Consider the following 23,976-nt stretch of genomic DNA (forward strand, 5'->3'; position numbering starts at 1 on the left):
GCTTAAGTCAGTGCCAGAAGGAAAACAATCATCTTTGGTTTCAAGACGAAAGTTATTCTAAGGACCTTATGTTTAACTTAGCAAAGACTAAGGTTCTAGTAAGCAAGAAAACTGATAGGACCGTACCCCCATCATGTTCAATTTGTAAGAAAGGTGTAGGCAGGAACACCATATGATGTACCCAGTGTCAGCTATGGACACACAAGATGTGCTGTGGATTAATAGAAAGGTTATCAAAGAAGATAGTTTTTGTAAGTGGAAGATGCACAAGTTCCATAAAAATTTTAGAGACTCACGAAATTGATTCTCTCAAATGCCCTAATAGCTCATTAGAGGTAGTGGATAATTTCTGTTACCTAGGGGACCAAATTAGTAGTGAGAGGGAATGCACAGAGAGTGTGTTAGCTAAAATAAGAATAGGACGGAGGAAATTCAGAGAGCTGTTATCTCTGTTGGCCCCGAAAAGTTTCTCTCTCAAAATGAAAAGAAGATTGTATGATGCATGTATACAGACAACAATGCTACATGGTAAACAGGTGTAGACCCTGAATGCAGAGGGCATATGAAAGTTAAGAAGGAATGAGGCTAGTCAGTTCTGCTAGATATGTAATGTGAGTATACATGTTCAATAGAGTGCTAGTGTTCTAAGAGAGAAGTTGGGCATAAGAGGAATTGTGCTGGTTTGGTCATGTGATACAGATGGATGCTGACAGCTCCATAAAGAAGCGCCAATCTCTCAAAGTGGATAGAACACATGGAAGTGGGTAACCCAAGATGTGGGAAGAAGTACATAAGAACAACTTCAGGATACTGAAACTTTCGGGCAAGATACATAGTGCCTTGCTGTACTCAAGAAGACCCATACTCTGCAGCAGAAGTGTTAAGACAGATACTTTTCATGGTGTATAACACTCATTGTGGTGCCAAATAACGCACCCATGCAGTGTGCTACATAAAAGCACACAGGACACTCTGGAATCCAGCCGTAAAAAACATGCCAAGTTAGATTGGAGTCTGGTGCAGCTCCCCAGCATGCCAGCTCTGGTCAAACCATGCCAGCATAGACAACAGACATTAGATGATGATGATGAAGTTGGTGATTATATATGTGTGTGTGTATGTATACACACATATACATATATACATACATAGGTAGATGGATAAATATGAATGATGATGATGATATATATATATATATATATATATATAATATATATATATATAGATGGATGGATGGATATGAAAATATATATATAAAGAGAGTAACCACATCAAAGTGGCAGATTAATATTACTACAAGTCTAAACCCAAGCAGATTTTCTGCCAGCTGGTTTTTGGTGCAATTTCTGCACACTCTATATACAATATATTGCTAGCAGGGAGAGCGAATCCTTACTACTCTCCAGCAGCTGACACGATTGCGGGACTGGCCCAGTTTCGAGCTATTTGGCTCACATCAGCTGCGTGCACCTGTGCAATAGAGTGATAAGTAAGATCCACTTCTGCCAGCAATATATTGTAAATCAACTGACCATCAGTCACTGATTTGCAACAAGCAAAATAGTTAGTTATAAAATCTCAAGAGGTAGAATAGTAACATATAATATACAGTAAAGCGAGGAGCCAATATATATATATATAGATGGCTAGATAGATATGAAAGAATATATATTTGTATATATATACATAAATGGATAAATATGAAAAGATACGTATACACATACACAAAGGTGGATAGGTAGATATGAAAAGAGAATAAATATATATATATATACATGAATGGGGTGTTGGGGGGGGGCTGATGGAGGAGTAGCACCTTTGTAGGAAGACAGATGCCTCGCCCTCCGCGGGTGGTCTGACTACCTTGGTCCTTACATCAGCCTCAGCTCGTACATATGGCTCCTAGTAGCTGCCAAGCACAGCAGCGGCCACACCCCAGGCAACAGCATCGCCTCGCCATCCAAACTATGTACGGGTACTCATCTGGTGGACTCCTGTTGGGGATGGGGAAAACCATTCTCCCTTGTGTCAAGTGGTCACCAGCCTTCTGTTAAAGGGCGTTCGAACTGGGACATGGTAGTCAAGAGTCTTTCAGGGCAGTAGAACTGTCATGAAAGTTCAGGGATCTGAACCCTGGGGCAGAAAGATGCTAATGACCTACAGCACTATAGTCGTTTTTTTGATGCTGACGTACTTGACTCAATAGGTCTCCTCAAGCAGGTCGCCCTACGATCCAAGGCACTTTGGAAGGGCTGGGGCTTCTATGTGAAGCTGGTGCAGAAAACAGCCATGAACTCACATTATTTGCCAGGTCTTCGCAGTCACAGCATATCTCCAGAGGTCTCGGTCTTCTGTCATTACCACTGTGAAACCGAACGTTCAAAGGTCATGCTTGACCACCTCATCCCATGTCTTCCTGGGTTTACTCCGGATTCCTTCAACTGTTTGGGAGTGACACTTATTCACACATCTCTCCTCATCATTCCGTAGTACATGACCATACCAGTGCAGACGTCTCTCTGCAACGCCACATCCAATGCTTCTTATGTCCAGCATTTCTCTCCAAGTCCACGAAAGCTATGTAGATGGGTTTATCTTTAGCTAGGTATTTCTCCTGCAGTTGTCGAACCAGGAATATGGCATCAGTGGTGCTTCTACCTGGCACAAAACCAAACTGCATCTCATCTAAGCAAACTCTCTCCCTATAGAGATGGGCTATGACCCTCTCTGTGACCTTCAACACCTGATCCAACAGTTTAATACCCCTGTAGTTATTTCTATCTAGAGTATCACCTTTACCCTTGTAGCAGTTGACTATGGTGCTGCTACGCCAGTCATTGGGTATGACTCCATTATGAATTACCTGGTTTACAATGCGGGTGACTGGGCCATAGCCCACACCACCAGATGTTTTAAGCATCTCAGCAGTGATTCCTGATGGGCCGGAGGCTTTTCCTGGTTTCATACCCTGAATTGCTTTAACTACTAGGGAGCTGTCTATTCAGATAGCTGGTCACTCTACTGGGTCAACATTTGGCAGGCTCTCCTCCTCCCATTCATTCTCCACATTCAGCAGTCTCTCATAATGGCTTCTCCAAGCCTCTTTCTTTTCAGAAACATTGAAAGCAAGTGCACCATCATCCATGCAGACACATTTCTCTTCTATGACATCACAATTTTCTCTCACACACTGTCTTGCAATCTGAAATACCTCAAGTTTTTTGGTCCTCACGTCGCTGAACATTGGCAAACTTCTTATTTTCTGCTTCGCCCTTGGCTATGTATACCTGCCACCCAGTCTCCCTTTTGGCTACCTGGTACAGTTCCCTGCTACCCCCATCCCACCAGGCTTTCCAGGCCTATTTCTTTGCTCTAATGGCTTTGTCTACTGTACTATTCCACCACCACGTAACTCTAGGTCTGGAAGGGACTTTGCACCATCCACAGATTTGGTCTGTGGCACTCAGCAAGCTGTCCCATAGGAATTTCCAGCTACCTTCTATGTCCGACGTCTGTAGCTTCTCCTCCCTCTCATCAGATTTCTTGATGAGGATGTCCCTAAATCTCTGACCATGTGAAGGGTTCTTTAGCTTCCAAGTCCTTTTCTGGATTGGTCTGCTTCTTGGTATCCTTCTGGCCTCAAGCTTAAAGTCACTAATGACTAGCTTAATGCTGAGGGGTACATTCTTCACCCGGGAGGGTCTTTGTATTTAAGAGCAACCCTGCGTCCCGCTGTCTGGTGAGGATGAAATCTATTTGGCAAGCAGAGTCCCCTGACTGATAGGTTATAAGGTGGCTGTCTGGCTTCCTGAAGTTAGTGTTGCAGATTAAAAGGTTACATGCATCACAGAATTCCAGTAGTCTAGTTCCCTCATCGTTTCGGGTGCCAATACCATGGCCACTGTGTACCCCAGTGAAGATACCCGATTCCTGCCCAACATGCCCATTAAAGTCTCCAGCCACAAAGATGAGGTCATTGCCACTTGTCTTTGAGGTAGACTCCTCTATATACATATATATATATACACATACATATATGTACACATACATATATGTACATATATGTTCATATACATATATGTACATATACATATATACACACACACACACGCATGAATGTTTGTTTTTATGTTCAGTTATAAAAACAATTTTACATTAATTTCATGGATTATTCTATTCTTTCTTTTGTAGAATACAAATTTATTATTCTTGCATAAGAATGTTGTTGACAGTGGCATTGAAGTTTTAGCCACCTAAGCCATCATCCAATCAAAGTCACTGCCAACAATAATTCCTGTCTAAGAGTAATATATATATATCGAAATCAAATTCAGTGATGTGGCCAATGACAGCACCGCATGACTGGCATTCGTGCTAGTGGAATGCTAAGAGCACCATCCGAGCGTGATCATTGCCAGGGTCGCTGACTGACTCCCATGCCAGTGGCATGTATAAAGCAACATTCGAGCATGATCATTACCAGTGTCGCCTTACTCACACGTGAAAACAACACTCGAGCGAGGTCGTTGCCAGTGCCACTGGACTGGCTCTTGTGCAGGTGGCACATAAAAGCACCCACTACACTTCCAGAGCGGTTGACATGAGGAAGGGCATCCAGCTGTAGAAACTCTGCCAGATCAGATTGGAGCCTGGTGCAGCTATCTGGCTTGCCAGCCCTCAGTCAAACCGTCCAACCCATGCCAGCATGGAAAGTGAATGTTAAATGATGATGATGACATATATATATATATATATATATATAATATATATATATATATATATATATATATATATAATATAATATAATATAATATAATATAAACAAGATTCAGTTGAATAAGGTACTTAAAGTTGAGGCTCTTAAGTGGAATAAAATGCTATAGTCTAACTAATTTCAAGATCTTGCGTTATGTTGTGCCCATGACAAAGGCAAAATGGTAATATCTACAACTAGTAATACCTAGTAAATGAATTAGGGAAAAACTATATGCACTTTCCCTCTTTACACTCCAAAAAAATATCTCTCATCCTCTTCAAAAGAACATTTCCAGTCAATAACCATCTTCTTCTGACTTGATGTTATCTGTGATTGAACAAACTGCTAAGCAGCATTTAGCATTGATGAAGAACTACAACTTTTGAACATTGAATGTCCAACAGTAATGAGTTATGTTTACCATTTACCAACAGATAGACGTAACAGAGATTGATCCTTACAAAGGGACAACCAAAATGGATGACCTCCCTCCAGATATTTATCTGGAGAAGAGATCATGTCAGAAATAATATTAGAAAATTAGATAATGTAAAGTGAATAATAAATTAAAGTACCATCAGCTTTGACTTTGTGACACATTATCTAATGTCTATAGGAACTGTTGAAAAAGAAACACTAAAAGGTCAGCTAATTCCCTTAAAACACAAAATTGTAAGCAGCAAATGTGAAACTTCATTACAATAAGAAATTTCTAGGAACAAAGAGCCATCATCGATGACAAGTTTGCACTGAACCCTCAAGCAAGACATTGTAGCATGGAAAGCCATGCCACCAAAGTCATAAAAGCTGTTTCCCAAAATGGCCTAGGTTAGGATCTGGAATCTAAACAAACATGACAGTGATGCAATGTGGTTAAATGAGTAATTCTTCTGATAGTCAGTGCAAAACTACCAAATGGAAAAATCACCAGGGAGAGACCTGGTAGTTGGTTATTAGTAGAGAACACTGACAGAATCTAAGTTAAAGGGATGGATGAAAGCAGGGGTATAAGATCAGTCCCCCTTACCTTTATGTGCAGCATCATATCACTTAGCAATACCCACTTGGAGAAAGTCCTTACCATATTAGTAGAAAGTTATCATGGATCCATATACCACAATAAAGAGAATATCAAAAACACTGACAGAAATGGTAGCTTCTCCTGGACCTATGGTAGATATATCACACCTCACCTAGAAAGTTCTGCCCTCACTAGCCAAGGAATAAAAGATAGCTATTAAATATCTAATCAACAAGAGAGATAAGGGCATCTCTAAACCTCCATGTCATGATAGAAAATGGTCATATTTAATATACAGAAAAGTAGTACTTAAGAATTCTATACAATATACCCAATGCAAACTGTGAATGCACAGGTCATACAGTAGGCCCATAAGTAGGCTCAGAGAGAAGGTAAAGTAAGCACCACAGATGACAGATGCACAGGAACAGTAAGTACTAAGAGCACTTGCAAAATAGACTCCATTCACTACCCAGCTGGTTCTCTAGTAGTAATAGTTTCTATTACTCAGGAAACTAAATTAGCACTGAGGGTAGAGATTCTAAAAGCATAGTAGCCAAAGTAAGAAATGAAAAGTTGAAGGAGCTAGTATCTCTTCCAACAACAAAGGATTTCTCTCTCAGAGTGAGGGGAAGATTGTATGATGCCTTTATGTAATGTGTGATGCTGCATGATAGTGAGACAGGGGCACTGAAAAGAGGATCTGTGAAGTCTAGAAAGAAATGAAACAAGTGTGCTCTGCTAAATAGTATGCATGAGCAACAAAGCACAAATAAGCTGAGAGAAAACCTGAATATAAGAGAAATCAAGAATAGGGTGCAAGAGAGAAAACTGTGTTTGTTTTGGGTACATGATATGTTTGGGAGAGACAGCTGTATAAAGATGTGCTATGTAAAGGGAGACTGGAGAAGGCTTGCAGATAAAGTGGTAAAGACAGAACTGAAGATGTTACACTTTACAGTCACCATCATCATCAAACATTGGTCATCATGCTGGTAAGGGTTGATAAGCTGAGGGGCTGCACCAGACTCTAGTTTGATTTGGCATGGTTTCTACAGCTGGATGTCCTTCCTAACACAACCACTCCAACAGTGTAATGGATGCTTTTACATACCACCAGCACAGATATCAGCTGCATGACACCATTATCTGCCATGACTACAATTTCACTTGGCTTGATGGGTCTTCCTCTCAAGCATAGCATACTGCCAAAGATCTGTCATTTGTCATCGCCTCTGCGAGGTATTGAAGATAATAAAGGACTGTGTTGACTGGCAGCAAACAGTAAGAGAAAAGACACACTTGCCCACCCTGGCATGACAAAACAGGTGCTGAAATTTGTGGAGTGTGAGATCCCCTTAAGTGAGGGACATGGCCACCTCTATAGTACTAGCATCACAAAAAAAACAATATATAAAGCATGAGGTTGTGAGGGCCTTTTAGTCTCTTATCGAGAACATGAAATTTCTTTAATGTTGTTGCCACATAAAAAGCACCCAGTGCATTCTGTAAAGTGGTTGATGCTAAGAAGGGCATCTAGCTGTAGAAACCAAACCAAAAATGAAATACGTGATGCAGTCCCTTGACTCAACTAAGTGAGCATTAGCTGCAAATATGTGCTAACTCAGTGATGACTTCACCAACCCACATAAGCATGGATGGAAGATATAAAACAATGATGATTATGATCACACACACATTATAATGTTTATCAATATGAGATAACAGATAAATCATAGAGTGAACTCACTAGTGATCCTGAGCTAATATGTAAACAAGAAAAGGGTAGTTCTTTAACGACCAAAACACAGTATCAATGGTACAGATTTTTCTTATGAGACACATTGGACTATATGCACATCATTTTCAAAACTAATAGAATCTTGTAAGTATAAGGGAGATGACTTTTGCAGTTTTTCTAACATAGTGGCTATGTGATATAGGAGATTATATCTAATAAAATTTTAGTGAAAGTGAGATAACTTCTATTAAAGGAATTAGTTAACATGAAATTATAGAGTGAAAATATATAAGTTCTTATATAGAATTCAAATTTGTCGATAAAAATTTATAATTCAAAGATAAAGTCCTTAGAAATATAAAGAATAATAAAACACGATAGACAGAGGGACAAAGATTAAAAGTAAATCTAAATTATGAAATAAACTGAAATAAAATAGCTTTGTAGTAAATTAGTAGGATAAGTAATTAGGAAGATTTATGAGATATCAGAACTTCAAGAAAACTTAAGAGAAATGTCTGCATGGACCAAAACATTTAGATTGAGTATTTAAGTAGTCTTTTAGAAACAGTATTGTCATCTTCTCAACAGTGCACATACAGCTTCCTCATCCCTGTTGATATATGACCTACTTTACTCTCTAATTCTCTACTTAATTGGTGTAGTCTGTGTTGTTCTTAGTCATCAGGTGTATTTCCATAAAGTTGTATACGTCAATTTTGATTTATCTCTAAAGGAGCCAGTAGAGTTAGCCTATATTTTAATTATTTAACTGTCATTCTGTCATCCTGATATATTTCTTTTGTCTGTTGATCCTTTCCAGCCTTCTTCAGGTACTTGTTGTATGTAATGTTCTCAAGATTTCAAACCAAACCCTTATTTAATCTACAGGAGTCAATTGTGAACATTTCATTGTCCATACTAGAGATATTTTCCTGTTAGTTATTCTTCTAGTGACGTCACTTGCTCATATTATTTGATTAAACTAGCTAAAAGAATAGTCAAAACCATTGCTATCTTTCCACTCTTTATTAGAGGTATGATACAACAAATTCAAAAGACCTGCTGTACATAAAACGTCAAGACAATTTAAAAAGTAGGCCAAGCCTTCATGGACAACTCTCCCAACGGAAGCCTCCATCAAAAGAGATAAGGAACAAGAACTGTGTGTATTCCATGCAGCTGTACCAATGAATACGGAAGCGAGACCAGTCACATTTAAAAGTAAAACTAAAGGAACATTGCATCCATAGGGAAGCAGAAAATTCAAGCATGGCTATTCATTTGTGGAGGGAAAAGTGAAGTCACCAGCTCTGACAATATAAAACATAGAACAGGAAGAATCAACACATATGCAGAGCTTTCACAACCTCTTCTGTTGATTCGGCATAGACATGAACATTGGATAGGAGTCTTTTATTAAGAAAGAACATTAGAACTACATATGAGCTCCTAATTTTCATTACCTAACTGTCCTGTGGAACAATAAAATAGTAAATACAAGTGCTGATGAAGTAATAAGTGTAGTACTTCAACTAGATAATGAGATTAATCTCTGGGTCAATTAAACAATATATATTTCGACTTAAGTAAGTAGAGTCAGCAAGAGACATCACAAGTAGAATAACTAACAGAAGAATATCTCTTTTCTGGACAAATTTAATACAAACAATCTACTCAAGATTTAATAAAAGTTTCAGTTTGTAATAGCAACAATGTTACTGAATATGACAAGTAAAGAAGATCCAGAGACCACAAGGAGCAAAATAATGTGATTTTAATAACCAAGATAAGGATACTAATATCTTTATAATAACACACACATACACATGAATACAAGTGCATAATGAAGTGTAGGTCATTAAAAGTGGCTGTGACTTGTGGAAGACATGAGACAAAGTAGTGAAGGCTGATTTCAAGATGCCGTGCACTACAGCAAAAATGATGTCCTAAAACCACCTTGGTCATGCTTGAAAATGCAGAGTCCTGTCCCTTCACCCTTACAGCCCCACCAAGCACTCTCCACATTTCATCCCCTAACACCCATCACTTTTTCTTCTACAGCACTAATTGGCTGCTTTACAGTTATCTCCATCCACCTTCCATTTCTCATTCCTATTATCATCCCTTTCCATACTATTTCCACCAATCACCTTTCTGTGCCTTCAGCCACCACACTCTTCCCTCTGCCATACTCTAACCTAACACCTCTCAAACCTGCTATCATTCTCAACATACACTCATACTGCCATCATGCCCCCCCCCAACCATAGCTACTTGCATGTACCTCTACATCTCCCTCCTCATAAAACCAATGACTTGTACATCATTTCCCTACTTTTTGATCTATTCTACTTCCTGAGCCACTTGTATCACTCTCAGCTTACCCTCTCTCCATACAGGTATTTTCCATCAACTACATCCCCACTTGTTCATTCACCTCAAACCATTTATTACTCTCCTCTCATACTCTTACAAAACTATCCCCATTCCCCTCTGACCCACAGCCAGTAACATCTCTTATAAACATCTTGTATCTTGAGATGCTCTGACATTTTGTCACCACCATCTCTACCTTCTCTCCAACTACTTTCGATCACCCTTATTTAATACAGAGTAGCAATGTATTTCCTCTATAGGAAGACACCTGTACTTGTCCCTCTATCATACATCAACCTTTGAACACTTGGTATAAAACCACTTCCCATCCCCTTCAAATACTCCCTTCACCCACTTAGTCTATTTTCTTTTACCAGTTCTTTTTTCGTAATATTGGTGGCACACAAAAAAAAGCAGTCACAACACACTCTAAAGTGGTTGGTGTTTTAGAAAGGGTATCCAACCATAGAAACTATGCCATCAGAGCTGACATCAGAGCTCAATGTGGTCATTGGGATTCGCCAAATCCGATCAAACCAACCAACCCACCCATGACAACATGGAAAACAAAACACTAAAAGATTATTTTTATATACATATATACAAACACATTATACAGTGTGTGTGGTGAGTGTGTGTGTGTATGTGTGTGTGTGTGTAAATAATACATACACATACCAATGCATATGCATACATACAAATATGTGTTAATTAAAAAATGTATCTTATGGGTTAATGTTATATGAAACACTTTTACAAAATGTGTTCAATACTGAATTTCTTCAATCACCTTAAATATAAATGAAATTCTTGTTTCATGCATTGTAATGACAAAGTAAAAGGTAGGACCAATTTTGCAGGAGTTTCATCACAGGTCTTCATGCTTTTGCAAGTTGCAACAACTGATTGTTAAATTGTTAATATGACTTATGATCTAGACTAATTGGGTGAATACTTGATAGGGATTTTTCTAAGATGGGTATATTGTTACAAGCAGATGCTGGTACAGAATCCTAAATAATTATAAAGAAGTAAGGAGAAAAAATTGGAGGGGTGATGTTGATACGCTTCCAAATACAAAGCATTTTGGATTTGGGCAAATGAAAGATACAAATTGCTGCATATCTGGAATCTTGTTAGTCCCATGCAACATGATCCAAACATTTCAATGATGCTATCTAACTTCTCAGCATACTGATGAAACAAATAAGAAATCTGACCGTAATAGGAGAGAAAAAAAATCTATTTGAAATGCTCACAGTCCATAGCCTGTGTTGTAAAATGAGAAAATAAAATAGGTACAGAATATTATATATTAAAATGCATTATTTAATATAAATCATATTTATGAACTTTTGATGAATACTACAATGACTTGTAAGTTAGATAAATATAACTGTTCTGTACAATGAGTAAAAATTGAAAAAAGCAAATATGGATCTATATGTAACATTATTTAAAACAAAATGCACAATCATTTAAGGAACAAAATAAACCAATCTTAAATCAGGTCAGGAAAAAAAATCATAGATTTGTACAGAGTATATTCACACTGGCATATAATTGGACATTGTTCAACATTTTTTAAAACTTTGCCTAACTTTTACTATACATAACAAAAGCACTGTAACATTTCTATATTGGAATATCATTAAATCCTACTTTCCTAGAAGTTGTTTAGTTCAAATTTTATTCAATATATATGCTCTTACTAACTTAAACAGCAAAAATAGAGATAATTTAAAGAAATCAGTTGTTATATTATACACCTGGCTTTTGCCATATGTGTGTCTGAAATCATTAACTTACACCATATCTTCCTTATTTCCACAGTACATTAGTTCAAATGGCTCAAATCACTTAACCTTAAACCAGTTCCACAAAGAAGTAACAAACTGCCATGGTCTGTGGATAGAAGGTACTTTACTTCAGATAACAATTTCAGTGGTTTTCTTAAAAATATGACTGTAATAGTAACCAAAGTTTCTCCATTCCACTCTAAGTATTTACCCATCTAAGTAGTAGTAGTACATGTTAATGATAGATGTGTTAGTTTTTAGTTATCATGAGACAAAATAGGTCAGCAGAAACAGAATTTGGTCTTGTTAAAAGAAATCAGTAAATAAGAAAGGATTGTGTAGGAGTTAGAGTCCATGTACACATCAGCATAAATCACTATTTAACTATAACAAGAGATAGAAAGAGATAGAAAGCAAAGAAATCCACATGGATATCAAGATAAAATTGAATATAACATTGTACAAAAATGTTCAACCAGCAACAATAGTAGTCATTTCTAATAACTAATTTGATTAGTTTCAACAAACAACGCATTTAGTGTAAAATGGCTGTAATTAAAATAAGAAGAAAGCAGCTATACAATAAATGTATATCATAAATAAGCTAAACTTTGATTTAAATTATACAGTATGTGAAGGAGAGAGAAACGTGTGTGTGTGTGTGTTTATGCATGTGCACAAGGTCTCATGCAAATGCACACAACACAGCACTGATTTTGCTGACAAGAAAGAAGACAAAACATTACTGATTAGTAGGTTCATGCTTTGTCATTTAAAATTTTAAGACTTACAATTAATGCTTTTACATTCATACTTACAAGATATATATATATATATATATATATATATATATATTTGTATATATTGTTTCTATCATACATATGCTGAGAGCAAGGTGTACACAGAACCAGAAATGGTGACCACAAACACACACACATTTATTTTATCTATCTATCTATCTATCTGTCTGTCTATATATATATATATATCGGATAATAAAATGAATGGTTTAAACCTGGTAGCTTACTGGTAAAGCATGGTCACTGTGAAAGTGACCATTATGTATATGGCAAATGAAAGATGGAAGATATGAAAATTTATTATTAATCACGACAATTGTTTCAACACATCTAGCATCAATCCTACATAGGTGGGACACTCAACAACTAGTTCAGGAGCTTCCAGCAGTGCAGATGTATCTCACTGGGTGATAAATAGACACAACTCATTAAAATAACAGTTCAGCAATGTAACTTCTTGTTTTGTAGAAAGAAAAGCAGCCAGACGGAGGAAATGTCTTCATTTACATAGAAGATCAAAATAAAATCACAGATGTAAATGGGCGTTCCTGAACCAGTTGCTGAGTGTCCCACCTATGAGGGATCGATGTTAGATGTGTCGAAACAATTGCTGTGATTAATAATAGATTCTCGTATATTCCATCTTCTGTCTTTCATTTGCCATATATATATATATATATATATATATATATATATATATATATATATATATGCTACAATGTGTATCTAAATTAACAAAAATTAATCTACATAAATATATATTAAAAAACTAAAATGAAAAAATAAAGTTGTCACATACTATATGTTATAATTCATTAGTATTTGTCACAAAATTCTATATAGAAAAAAATTTTTTTTAAACAACTGAAAAAATAATGGTTACATGTCTAAAAATACTTATATCTAAAAAAAATAGCTTACCTGGTTTTTTGAATGGAGCATTTGAAAAAGGATCCGATGAATCAGACCCTGACATTACCAAATCTTCTCTGCTTTTCACATTTGATATACCTACAGAATGAAATGGTTCACTAGTTGAAAGCTCGTTATTTTGCTTTACATAAAAGATGATATAATCTTTGAAACAATGTAAACTTACTTTTGCAATAAATCTGTTACCTGAAAATATGTTATTAACTTGAATTTTCAAAGTAAATATGAAATTATAATTTTCTTATGCTTAAATATCTGAAAGGTGTTATTACCAAATTTATAATTTCTTCTTCATAATATTTTCATCTACACTGTTTTAAACTAACTGACTTGTGATTTTCATTGAGTCTCTAATTCTTGGATATGACATCAATCTGAATTCAAAGAAGACTCTTCTTAACCAAGAATCATAGCATTCTTATCCATATGCATGAATAGCCTAGTAAATATGAACATTACTATTCTTATGTTAGAAGTAAAGGTTTCAATTTTATTCAATTTCTTGCAAAGATACTCAATTCCTTTGTTCAGCTTGCAATTAAGTTATCCTTAGGCACAGTATCTATAATGAAAGCAGTAGTGAGTTCAGAATATACATAATGCGGATGTCTATGTACTTACTGAGGACAGGTATGGCCATATTCTTAAAACGTTTTCTTTACAATGATCCCACTAAGTTTGATTCCACTGAGTGACACCATAAACAAGTATTTTTCTATTGCCTTGGGTTGATCCAAGCGGTGTAAGTAAAACTGAGTAGAAGGCAATGGCAGAACCCCATCAGATATACTTATAATTCAAAGGACTTGCCATGTCAAACACTATGTCACACTAATTTGGTTTGAGAATTACTTTAAGATGGCAAATATCAGTGAAATACCAACAGGCTCCCTTCCTTTTAGGACTGTCAGGGTGTGAATAAGCACTAAATGCTTGGCATGGAACTTTCCTGGACGAATACAAAGGAGGTTTCTTGTTACCTTCCTTTGAGTATTTTTTTTTAAAAGATACCATCTTGTCAGCCAGACACAAACAAGTTTACTACACTTGCCTGAGCACTCAGAGCATAATGAACCAAAAAATATCCAAAAGTATTTTTTTCAACTTTCTAACAACTCATTTGCTCCTTCATTCTTGACAGGTACTTTATATTATCAAACCCAGAAGGATGGAAGACCAAGATGAAATTGGCAAGATTTGATTTAAGATTTAACCATAACAAATACTGCATGGTATTTTATCCAATCCCCATACAATTCTGCCCATCTTGCACCTCCTCAAATATTCAGTCACTTACATTATAATTCAATGAAAGGTAGGTCAGTTGATTGAACAAATGGACACTAGTCATTGATATTGATGGCATATCCATTTACTGCAGAAGTAATATATAATTAACAGATGTTTTGTCAACCTGCATTGCTGAATTCATATCCTCCCATAGGCAGAACCTGTGAAAACCAAGCATCCTATTCCAGAGAAGTTGATCCCAACAGCTTTGTTACTGGGAAAATAGATAAATAATACAATTCTATCTTAAGAAAATATTCATTTTTCTAAGCAATCATGAGTTGGATTATTCTGTTACGTATCTTTTACTTGTTTCAGTCATTAGACCGTGGCCATGCTGGGGCACTGCCTTGGAGAATTTTTAGTCAAATGTATCAACCCCAGGACTTATTCTATTGGTCTCTTTTGCCGAACTGCTACATTACAGGGATGTAAACACACCAGCACTGGTTGTCATGTGGTGGTGAGGACACAAACACAGACACAAAGATATACATATATACAATGGGCTTCTTTCAGTTTCTTATTTCTTTACTGCCCACAAGGGGCTACACACAGAGGGGACAAACGGATTAAGTTGATTATATCAACCCCAGTGCGTAACTGGTACTTATTTAATTGACCCTGAAAGGATGAAAGGCAAAGTCGACCTCAGTGGAATTTGAACTCAGAACGTAGCGGCAGGCGAAATACCACTAAGCATTTTGCCTGGCATGCTAACATTTCTGCCAGCTTGCCGCTTCTTTCAGTTTCTGTTTACCAGATCCACTCGCAAAGCTTTGCTTGGCCCAATGCTACAGTAGAAGACACTTGCCTAAGGTGTTATGCAGTGAGCTATGCCAGTGCCTATATGAATTTTTATACTATTTTTTAACAACTTCTTTATACTTAAACAACCAACTAAAATAAGTGAATATTTTTCAACAGGATAAGCTAGTGGTTATCAACGCATCATGTACTATGCTTATTTTTAGGGAGATCAATGAAATCACAAATATTTGACAATCTTGTTTTCAAAATAAAAGATGAACATTCACAAAGAGAAATCAGGACTGGAGACTTACTACTATTTGAACCTCGCCGAATTTTATCAAATTCTTTTCCAAAAATAATATCTTCAGTATAGGAACTAAAGTGGTCTTCTCCAAATGGATTCCAATCAGAAATGTCCATTGATAATGGCCGAGAAAGATTGGGAGACCTAGAGAATAAAAATGGATTAATTTAGTATATAACAGTAATTATTATTTTTATATTGATTAAGATCAGAGGAAGTGAACGACAGGTTAAATGGCTATATTCCATTAAAATAATTATTACCAGTTTTTTAAGTGGGATGGGGATGAGCAGCAAGATTAATATAGAAAACTAAATACTAAAGTATTTAGTCCAACAATCTAGATTTTACTGATTATATGGAAGTAAATTAACAGCATTGTTATCTAATTTAGAGCTTTGTGATTATGGTTTAAATTTCACAGGATTAATTTTTTTCCCTTTTCATCTGAGAAGAAAACTAATACCAATGAAATATTAGGGCCAAATCAATTTCTTGCATTTCATATGTAAATATACAATATTTCTTTTAATGTTATTTTAATCCTATCTATATTTTCTATTTTCAAATTTTATTTTTAAATATAGCATGTTGTCATTTTAAACAATATAGCACGATATTCATGTACCCATACCTTACATGACATAACTTATACATCCTCCTCTACAATATTAGAGTTATAATTGCTATTCTTGATACAACACAAAAAAAAAGTCCAAATAAAATTATGAAGCTTATAAGGTGAGATGAGAGTTCAAACATTGATTTCTTTGATTGACAGGCTGGTATATGTAGTCTGCTGTCACAGCACTCCATCAGTTACGACAACAATCAACGGAACAGCCTGCTTGTGAAATTAACGTTTAAGTGGCTGAGCATTCCAGAGACATGTGTATCCTTAACGTAGTTCTCAGGGGAGATTCAGTGTGACACAGAGTGTGACAAAGCTGGCCCTTTGAAATACAGGTACAACAGAAACAGGAAGAAAGAAAGTTGTGGTGAAAGAATACAGCAGGGCTCGCCACCACCCCCTGCTGGAGCCTCACAAAGCTTTAGGTGTTTTCACTCAATAAACACTCACAACGCCCAGTCTAGGAATCGAAACCGCAATCCTTCAACCATGAGTCCGCTGCCCTAACCACTGGGCCATTGCGCCTCCACAGTCTGTTGTAATATAGAATTCAATCATTCACTGCTTATCAAACAAAAAACAAGAACCAGAACTTGGTAATTGAAGAATTTAAAAACTAACGTTTCCATGTGAATGAAAGATAGACTGAGCTACATATAAAACCTGCAAGGGAGGCAATTTGAAAGGGAATATTAAGTAGTTTGTCTACTTGAGCAAACCTGTCATGAAGTGGTTCTCATTGAATACTCAGAAACTATCAGTAGATCTAGCACTTCTGGCATGCCATGTTTCAGGTCTGGGATTGATCTGATATCATACAACAACCGGATGTATTTAGTTCAATGTTCCAGTCAAGATATGATGTATGACATATAGTATATCAGTTAGAAGGTATTCCATGGTGTACAGTGCAGCAGTCAGGGTATGCCCAATAGGATATACTACAGACAATATGCTGTATGGAGTACAATTCGATGGGCAAGTGTAAGTTATGAGGAGTGCAGTTTGACAAAGAATATATTGTATAGTGTGACAGAGACATAAAGTACAGAGTAACACTCAGAGTATGTTGTATGGGAATCAGAGAAATAGGATATGTTGTGTGAAATACAATGTAGTATGTGTAGGGTATAATGCATGAAGTACAATGAAGACGTGCAAAGTACAGTGTGGCCATCAGATATGTTGTTTGAAGTACAAAGAAGTAGTGAGAGTATGTGTGAAGTACAGTGATGACATGCTAGGTGACATATACTGTGGCTGCCAAAAATATACTGTTTTGTAACATGAAGAATGTGGGTTAGAGTATGTCAGAATGTTGTGTGAAAAGAAGTGTAATAATCAGAGTATGTTGTACAGAATGCATTGCAGTAATCAGCATATGATACATTTATTTCTCTTTATGAATAATCATTAAGTATAATGGTTTATAAATAATCATTAAGTATAATTCTCTGGTGAGAAAGAAGGATTTTGTTAATGTGTGAGTTAACACATTAACAGTTCAGACCTAGTAAGCAACTGAGGTTACGCTGGTGTTTCTTTTGTATTCATAATCAGCTTCTGCTTTATTTTCATAATTTGGATCTAACCTCAACCCTGATATTCTCTAATTAACCAAAGATTGGCACTTATCATGCTAAAAGTGGTAAATCTTGTCTCACAAGAGAAAATAACTAAAAGTAAAAATTTAAAATAAAGATGACCAAAAAGAATATAGAGAATCTGGTATCTAAAAATTGCCTGTACACACACCAATTGAAATGTAGAAATAACAAACCAAACTTTTCAAAATAATAATAATAAAGTAAATATTTTTTTAAAGAAATGTCACTATTATACTAGTATATGCAAATTGTTACATAAAGAAACAATAAGTAGAACCCCAACCAGAATAATTAAAGACAAGACATACTGAACACTCTTGATCTCTTTGAAACTTAGCATTTCCCAAACTACCACAGACTGCACTTGTCAGATCATTCAACCATTGCCAAATCAAAGCAGTAGTCACATTTCAACAGTCTCACTATCTCATACATTTACAGGTGCAGAAATACTTCCAGTCACTTCAAACCAACACTCAATGCCCATTCTATTACTCTCAAGTAGTGCACACCAGGGCTAGACCATCATCAAACTTTTCAATCATCCTTCTCTATCTACAGACATGCTACAATGTGTTCCATCTGCAAGCAGGGAAATTTCACCATCCTATCAACTACTAATCAATTATTCTTACTATAAGTAATGGAAACAATAATTAAGAAACAACACCTCTTATACCTTGGAGCTCTCTTCCTCATCTTTAATCATTAGTAAAACTTCTGTAGAGTCTGATTTACTGAGGTCATGTCATTCATTAGGGGCCACCATGACTGTGGGTTGTTCAGCAAAAGCAATGCTACCATCCTTGACTTAAATAAAGCTTCTGAACATGCTTGACATCAGAACCCCTCAGCTAAGCTCACTTGTAGCACCTTGTTTGCTTTTTTTTTTTCATTTGAAGCCGCCTGTCAGACAGTACCATCATACTGTGCACAAACAGAGCTCTCTCTGACTCACACAATCAACTTTGATATGCATGTAAGATCTGGTTATGTTCTCCTACATTTTTCTTCCTCTATACTCACAATCTGATTGCTTTCACCTCTAATAATATTCCCATCTATGCAAATAATACTATTCTTCATTTAACATCACAAGCTAACAGAGTACCTATTCACAATTAGATGGTTTGCATCAGTTGCACATACGCATAGTGTCAATAACAGGATGCCAACAAGAGGCATTGACTAAGTGTAAACCAGCATCCAAGGACTCTACATCTACATACCTATTCCCAACAGAGATGTAGAAAGTTATGTGTACTAACCAAATATTTAAGGAAGCATATGCCATAGAATAGACTCAAAATTTATGAGTTGGTACTCAAATGCTTTTTTCATTAAGCCTTCTCATAGCTACCAATATACTTCATGTGGTGTGTTAGAACTATCGGTTGCTCTGGCTTAGTTTGTGAAGTGATAAATATTTAAAAAAAAGAAATGTGACTATTATACTAGTATATGCAAATTGTTACATAAAGAAACAAAATTAGAACCCCAACCAGAATAATTAAAGACAAGACATACTGAATACTCTCAAGCAGACCTAATGCATGCTGCAACTGATCGATTGATTAATAGTAACTCCCAGGCAAAGATACATGGATATTCTATGTTGCAGCCTCATGTGAAACTTCTCTGATGATAACATCTGAGGAGCCACAGAAAGTTCTGAGTTGACTGTATCACAGAAAGGTTGGTTGATCTGAGGATAGGCAGTCAAACTCAGTGGAATGATAGACCACGGCTTTCTCTCTCATTACACTGGCTAAATGCCTTTCATCAGAGCTGAGCTGAGGTTAAACAACAACAAAAAGTAAGATCTTATAAAATTAAGTGAGGGGAATTATACAAGGTTTTCTCAAAGAAACAATAAAAGAAATTCTTCCAGTCTTGGAAATGCTACAAGACACTAGCCATAGCAAACATTGTTGTCAACTATGCATGGCAGACTTAGTCTATTCCAAACCCATATAAAACTTCTGGGCTAATTCAGTATATTAAACATTTACAAGAGGAAAAAAAAGGTATACTTATCAAATGCATAAAAATATATGAAAAATATATACTAAACCAAAGATAAAGATAATTGAGACACAAGAACCACAACATTTGAAGTTCAAAAGCAAAAAATAATTACAGGCAAAAAAAAAGGCAATTTTGTTAAATATTCACAAACTGAAAATGACTTGTCCACAGATGGAATGAAGGTGGAAATAACTAAGAAAGCTTGCAGTTAATGTATTAGACATAAACTATGAATACACTAACACATGCCAACTGACATCTACAAGAAATTAGATATACTGATGCAAACAGGGAATATAACACTGGAAACATTTTTTAAAAATATTTAAACAAATTGAAGAAACTGTGTGTAAGGCTAAAGACTGCAGTTTTAAGCATACATATATTATTTATATGTATGCCTATTTAAACTACAGTCATTAGTCTTACACAAAAATAGGCATACATATCTATATACATATGTATGTATACACACACAAATTATAGTATCCAGCAAATTTGTCAACAACAATTTGTCTAAATTATAATTAATCTTTAAAAATTTGCTTGAAGTTTATGAAATTCATGTAAATTTATGTAAATGTTGCAAATAATTTACATTATTTGCAATTGACGGATATTTGTCCTCATCTTGTTTCTTGTTAATACATTTCGGCTGATATACCCTCAAGCCTTCATCAGGTGTCTTGGGGAAATTTTGAACCTGGGTTCTCATTCCTAAGGTATTTTTTAGTGTTATTATTACTATTGTTTTTGTTGTTCAGGTCACTGCTTGGAATCGAACTCAGAATCTTGGGGTTAGTAGCCTGCGCTCTTAACCACTATGCCACAGGCATATGGCATAGTGGTTAAGAGTGTGGGCTATTAACCCCAAGATTCCGAGTTTGATTCCAAGCAATGACTTGAACAACAACAACAATAATAATAATAACATCGAAAAATACCTGAGGAATGAGAACCCAGTAGCCTGCGCTCTTAATATTATACTTAATGCTGTCATAGTACTCATTTTATCGGCCTTGGAAGGATGAAAGGTTAATTTGATCCTGTTTCGATTTGAACTTCAGAAAAAAAAAAGGGACTTGATATAGTATTAGTGGTTAAGAGTGCGGCTACTAACCACAAGATTCTGAGTTCAATTCCAGGCAGTGACCTGAATAATAATAACAAAAATACCTTAGGAATGAGAACCCAGGTTCGAAATTTCCCCCAAGACACCTGATGAGGGTATATCAGCCAAAACGTGTTAACAACAAACAAGATGAGGACAAATATCCATCAATCATAAATAATGTACATAATTCTTCATCTCTTAAATATAGAACTGTATGTTGCAGATAAATTGTCTACAAACACAATTTATCTGCAACAATTTCTTTAAAATATAATTCATCTAAAAAAAAATGTTGAATAACAAGAAACAACACCACACACACACATACACAATCAGTCATACATCACCACCCCAACTACTACAACAACAACATGAATCTACTACTACTACCACTTACAATTTAATTGTGTAGAAAGCACTTTTATTTCAATTTTTAGAAGAATTATCTTTTAGACAAATTGTTGTAGATGAATTGTACAACTAGATAAACCATTTCAGATAAACTGTGACTTGTACCACACTGAGGACGCAGAACCGGCAAAGACTATTAGACTAAAGCTGCTGCAATAGTCCAAAATAAAGTCTCTGAATCTCTCTGAGACAGGGTGCCTGTTATGTAGTATGGACCTACAGCATTTCTAAGATCCACAACAATACCAGGACCCTTTTGCTCATCTGGGCTTTGCTGAACAACTGGAACACCATGTCTAAGTATATGAGATGTCCTAGTACTTTCAAGACTTTTTCTTCTAAAACTTAGTAATCATTGTAGTTGCTCCTCAAGAACACCTCAGTTCTGAAAGTCACCTAGCAAAAGTGCTGAAAAATATACTCTCCCTCAACTCCAAATAGCAAGAAGATGCTAAACTGACTGATATTTTTTGACTCTTCTACCTTTGGAATTCATATCTGTATTGCATGCCTCAGTTGATCTACCTAACCCACCACCTCTACATTACATTCAGGATTCTCCAGAACATGTAGTGCAACGTTGGGCAGTTCTTATGTACCTTGTTAAGTATCCCACTCAGTCCTTTTAGAACTTCATCATCATCATCATTTAACGTCCATTGTCCATGCTTGATGGTTTGATAGAGCTGGCACATTGGAAGGTCGCACCAGACTCCAGTCTCATTTGGCATGGTTTTCTACGGCTGAATGTCCTTTCTAATACTAACCACACCGTGAGTGTAACTGGTGCTCTTACATGCCACTGGTAGCTGCCACGACTGTGATTTTGCTTGGCTCGATAGGTCTTCTTCGGCACGATATAATGCCAAAAGTGTTGGTCATTGCCTCCATGAGGCCCAACACTCGAAAGGAGCTCAGCCACTTTGCTTTCATGAGGCCCAACGCTCAAAAGGAACTCAGCCACTTTGCCTCTGTGAGGCCCAATGTTAAAAAGATGTTCTTTACGTGCCACCAGCACAAGTACAATTGGCTGATGGGTCCTCTCAAACACAACACATCACCAAAAGTCTCAGTCACCAGTCATTGCCTCAGTGAGGCTCAAAGTTCAAAGATCATTCTTCACTACCTCCTCCCATGTCTTCCTGGGTCCACCTCTACCACAGGTTCCCTCCACAGTTAGAGATAAGCACTTCTTTATACAGCTATCCTCGTCCAACTTTCATTTCAAATTTCAGAGCTAATGCAGGCAGTGTGCTGAGCTCAAATTGAGGAGCAAACCTTTGGAAGGGATAGACCCATGAAGACATGAGACAAAGTGGTAAGAAAGGATCTTTGGACATTGGGCTTCACTGAACAAATGACAAGGGACCAGGAGTTGTGATTTGCTGTCTCCTGTCAAACCACCAGCAAGGAAAACAGTCACTAAACAATGATGACGATGATGATAGAGTGGTCTAGATGTCAGTCCATGAATTTGTCACTGAAGGTGTCTCTGAAATAGCTATTACCCCTCACCTTCGTCAGTAGCTATGTCAAGCTCTTCAGTTCCTACCTGAGCTAGTGGATCTTCTTGACCCTGTTGTTCATAGAGTAGGTATGATTCACTGCTCATCTTTCCTTTAACTTGAACCTCTCAGTTGCTAGACAGGTGATGGTGGTCACTGTCTATATGTGCAAACTAGCATCAGCTTTGGTCGCTGTTTTCAAGATGGAATTAATGAGTTTGTCATTAGTTTCAAGCTCTGTTATACTGGATAGGTCTAGGGTTTGTAACATCTGAAACTTTTAGGAACTGAGAGTTAACTCCAGGCCTGATTCCCACTGCATTTCACCAGGGTTAGTTAATATGTACCATAACATTTACACAGTTTGCAAACATTTCGTTCTGAGCTGGGTAATTTTTAGACCATGCTCAGAGAACTTGCTGCAAATGTATTCCATATCCATTACTAAATCCTTATTGCCATGAGTGACTAAGCACTGGAGTGTCAAAATGAGATTTTTGTCCTACTCACTCTCTAAGGATGTATATGCATATGAAGGAGATAACTGGCACCCTGCTATTCTTCAGAAGGCCTGTCCACCACCACCACCACCACAGAATTGATATCCTAAAATCAGCTTCATAAATGCTTTCACATGTGGAGCCTGTCCCACCTCCATTCTCACTGTCCAGTTAAGCTTCCCACTCCCCACCTCTATATCTCTAACACTCATCACTTCTCTATCTCTGGTATTATTAAAGTATCATAGTCACCTGAGAGCAGACTAGGTTCATACATACCCTCTCTTTCGTTACCTTCCTCTTTCTTCCCCCACCCCAGATCCACTTCCACTTATTATCTTCCTCAAACCATACCTTCATCCCTCTGCTATAACACTTCTTATTTGCTATCACTCCCAATGTCC

At 36.6% G+C, this 23,976-nt stretch overlaps 1 protein-coding gene across 5 annotated transcripts in view; it reads right to left on the bottom strand.

Annotated features, from left to right (window-relative positions):
- Positions 1-23,976, bottom strand: part of LOC115209693 (BMP-2-inducible protein kinase) — a 157,668-nt gene that overhangs the window by 30,409 nt on the left and 103,283 nt on the right. For all 5 annotated transcript variants that reach the window (XM_029778177.2, XM_036501452.1, XM_029778179.2 and 2 more), the window contains 2 exons: positions 15,784-15,920; positions 13,418-13,507 (listed from right to left, as the gene is read on the bottom strand). In XM_029778177.2, coding sequence (XP_029634037.1) covers positions 13,418-13,507; positions 15,784-15,920 — 227 coding nt within the window. The remainder of the gene's footprint in view (positions 1-13,417; positions 13,508-15,783; positions 15,921-23,976) is intronic.

Source organism: Octopus sinensis, linkage group LG3 (genome assembly GCF_006345805.1).
Source record: "Octopus sinensis linkage group LG3, ASM634580v1, whole genome shotgun sequence".
NCBI lineage: Eukaryota > Metazoa > Mollusca > Cephalopoda > Octopoda > Octopodidae > Octopus > Octopus sinensis.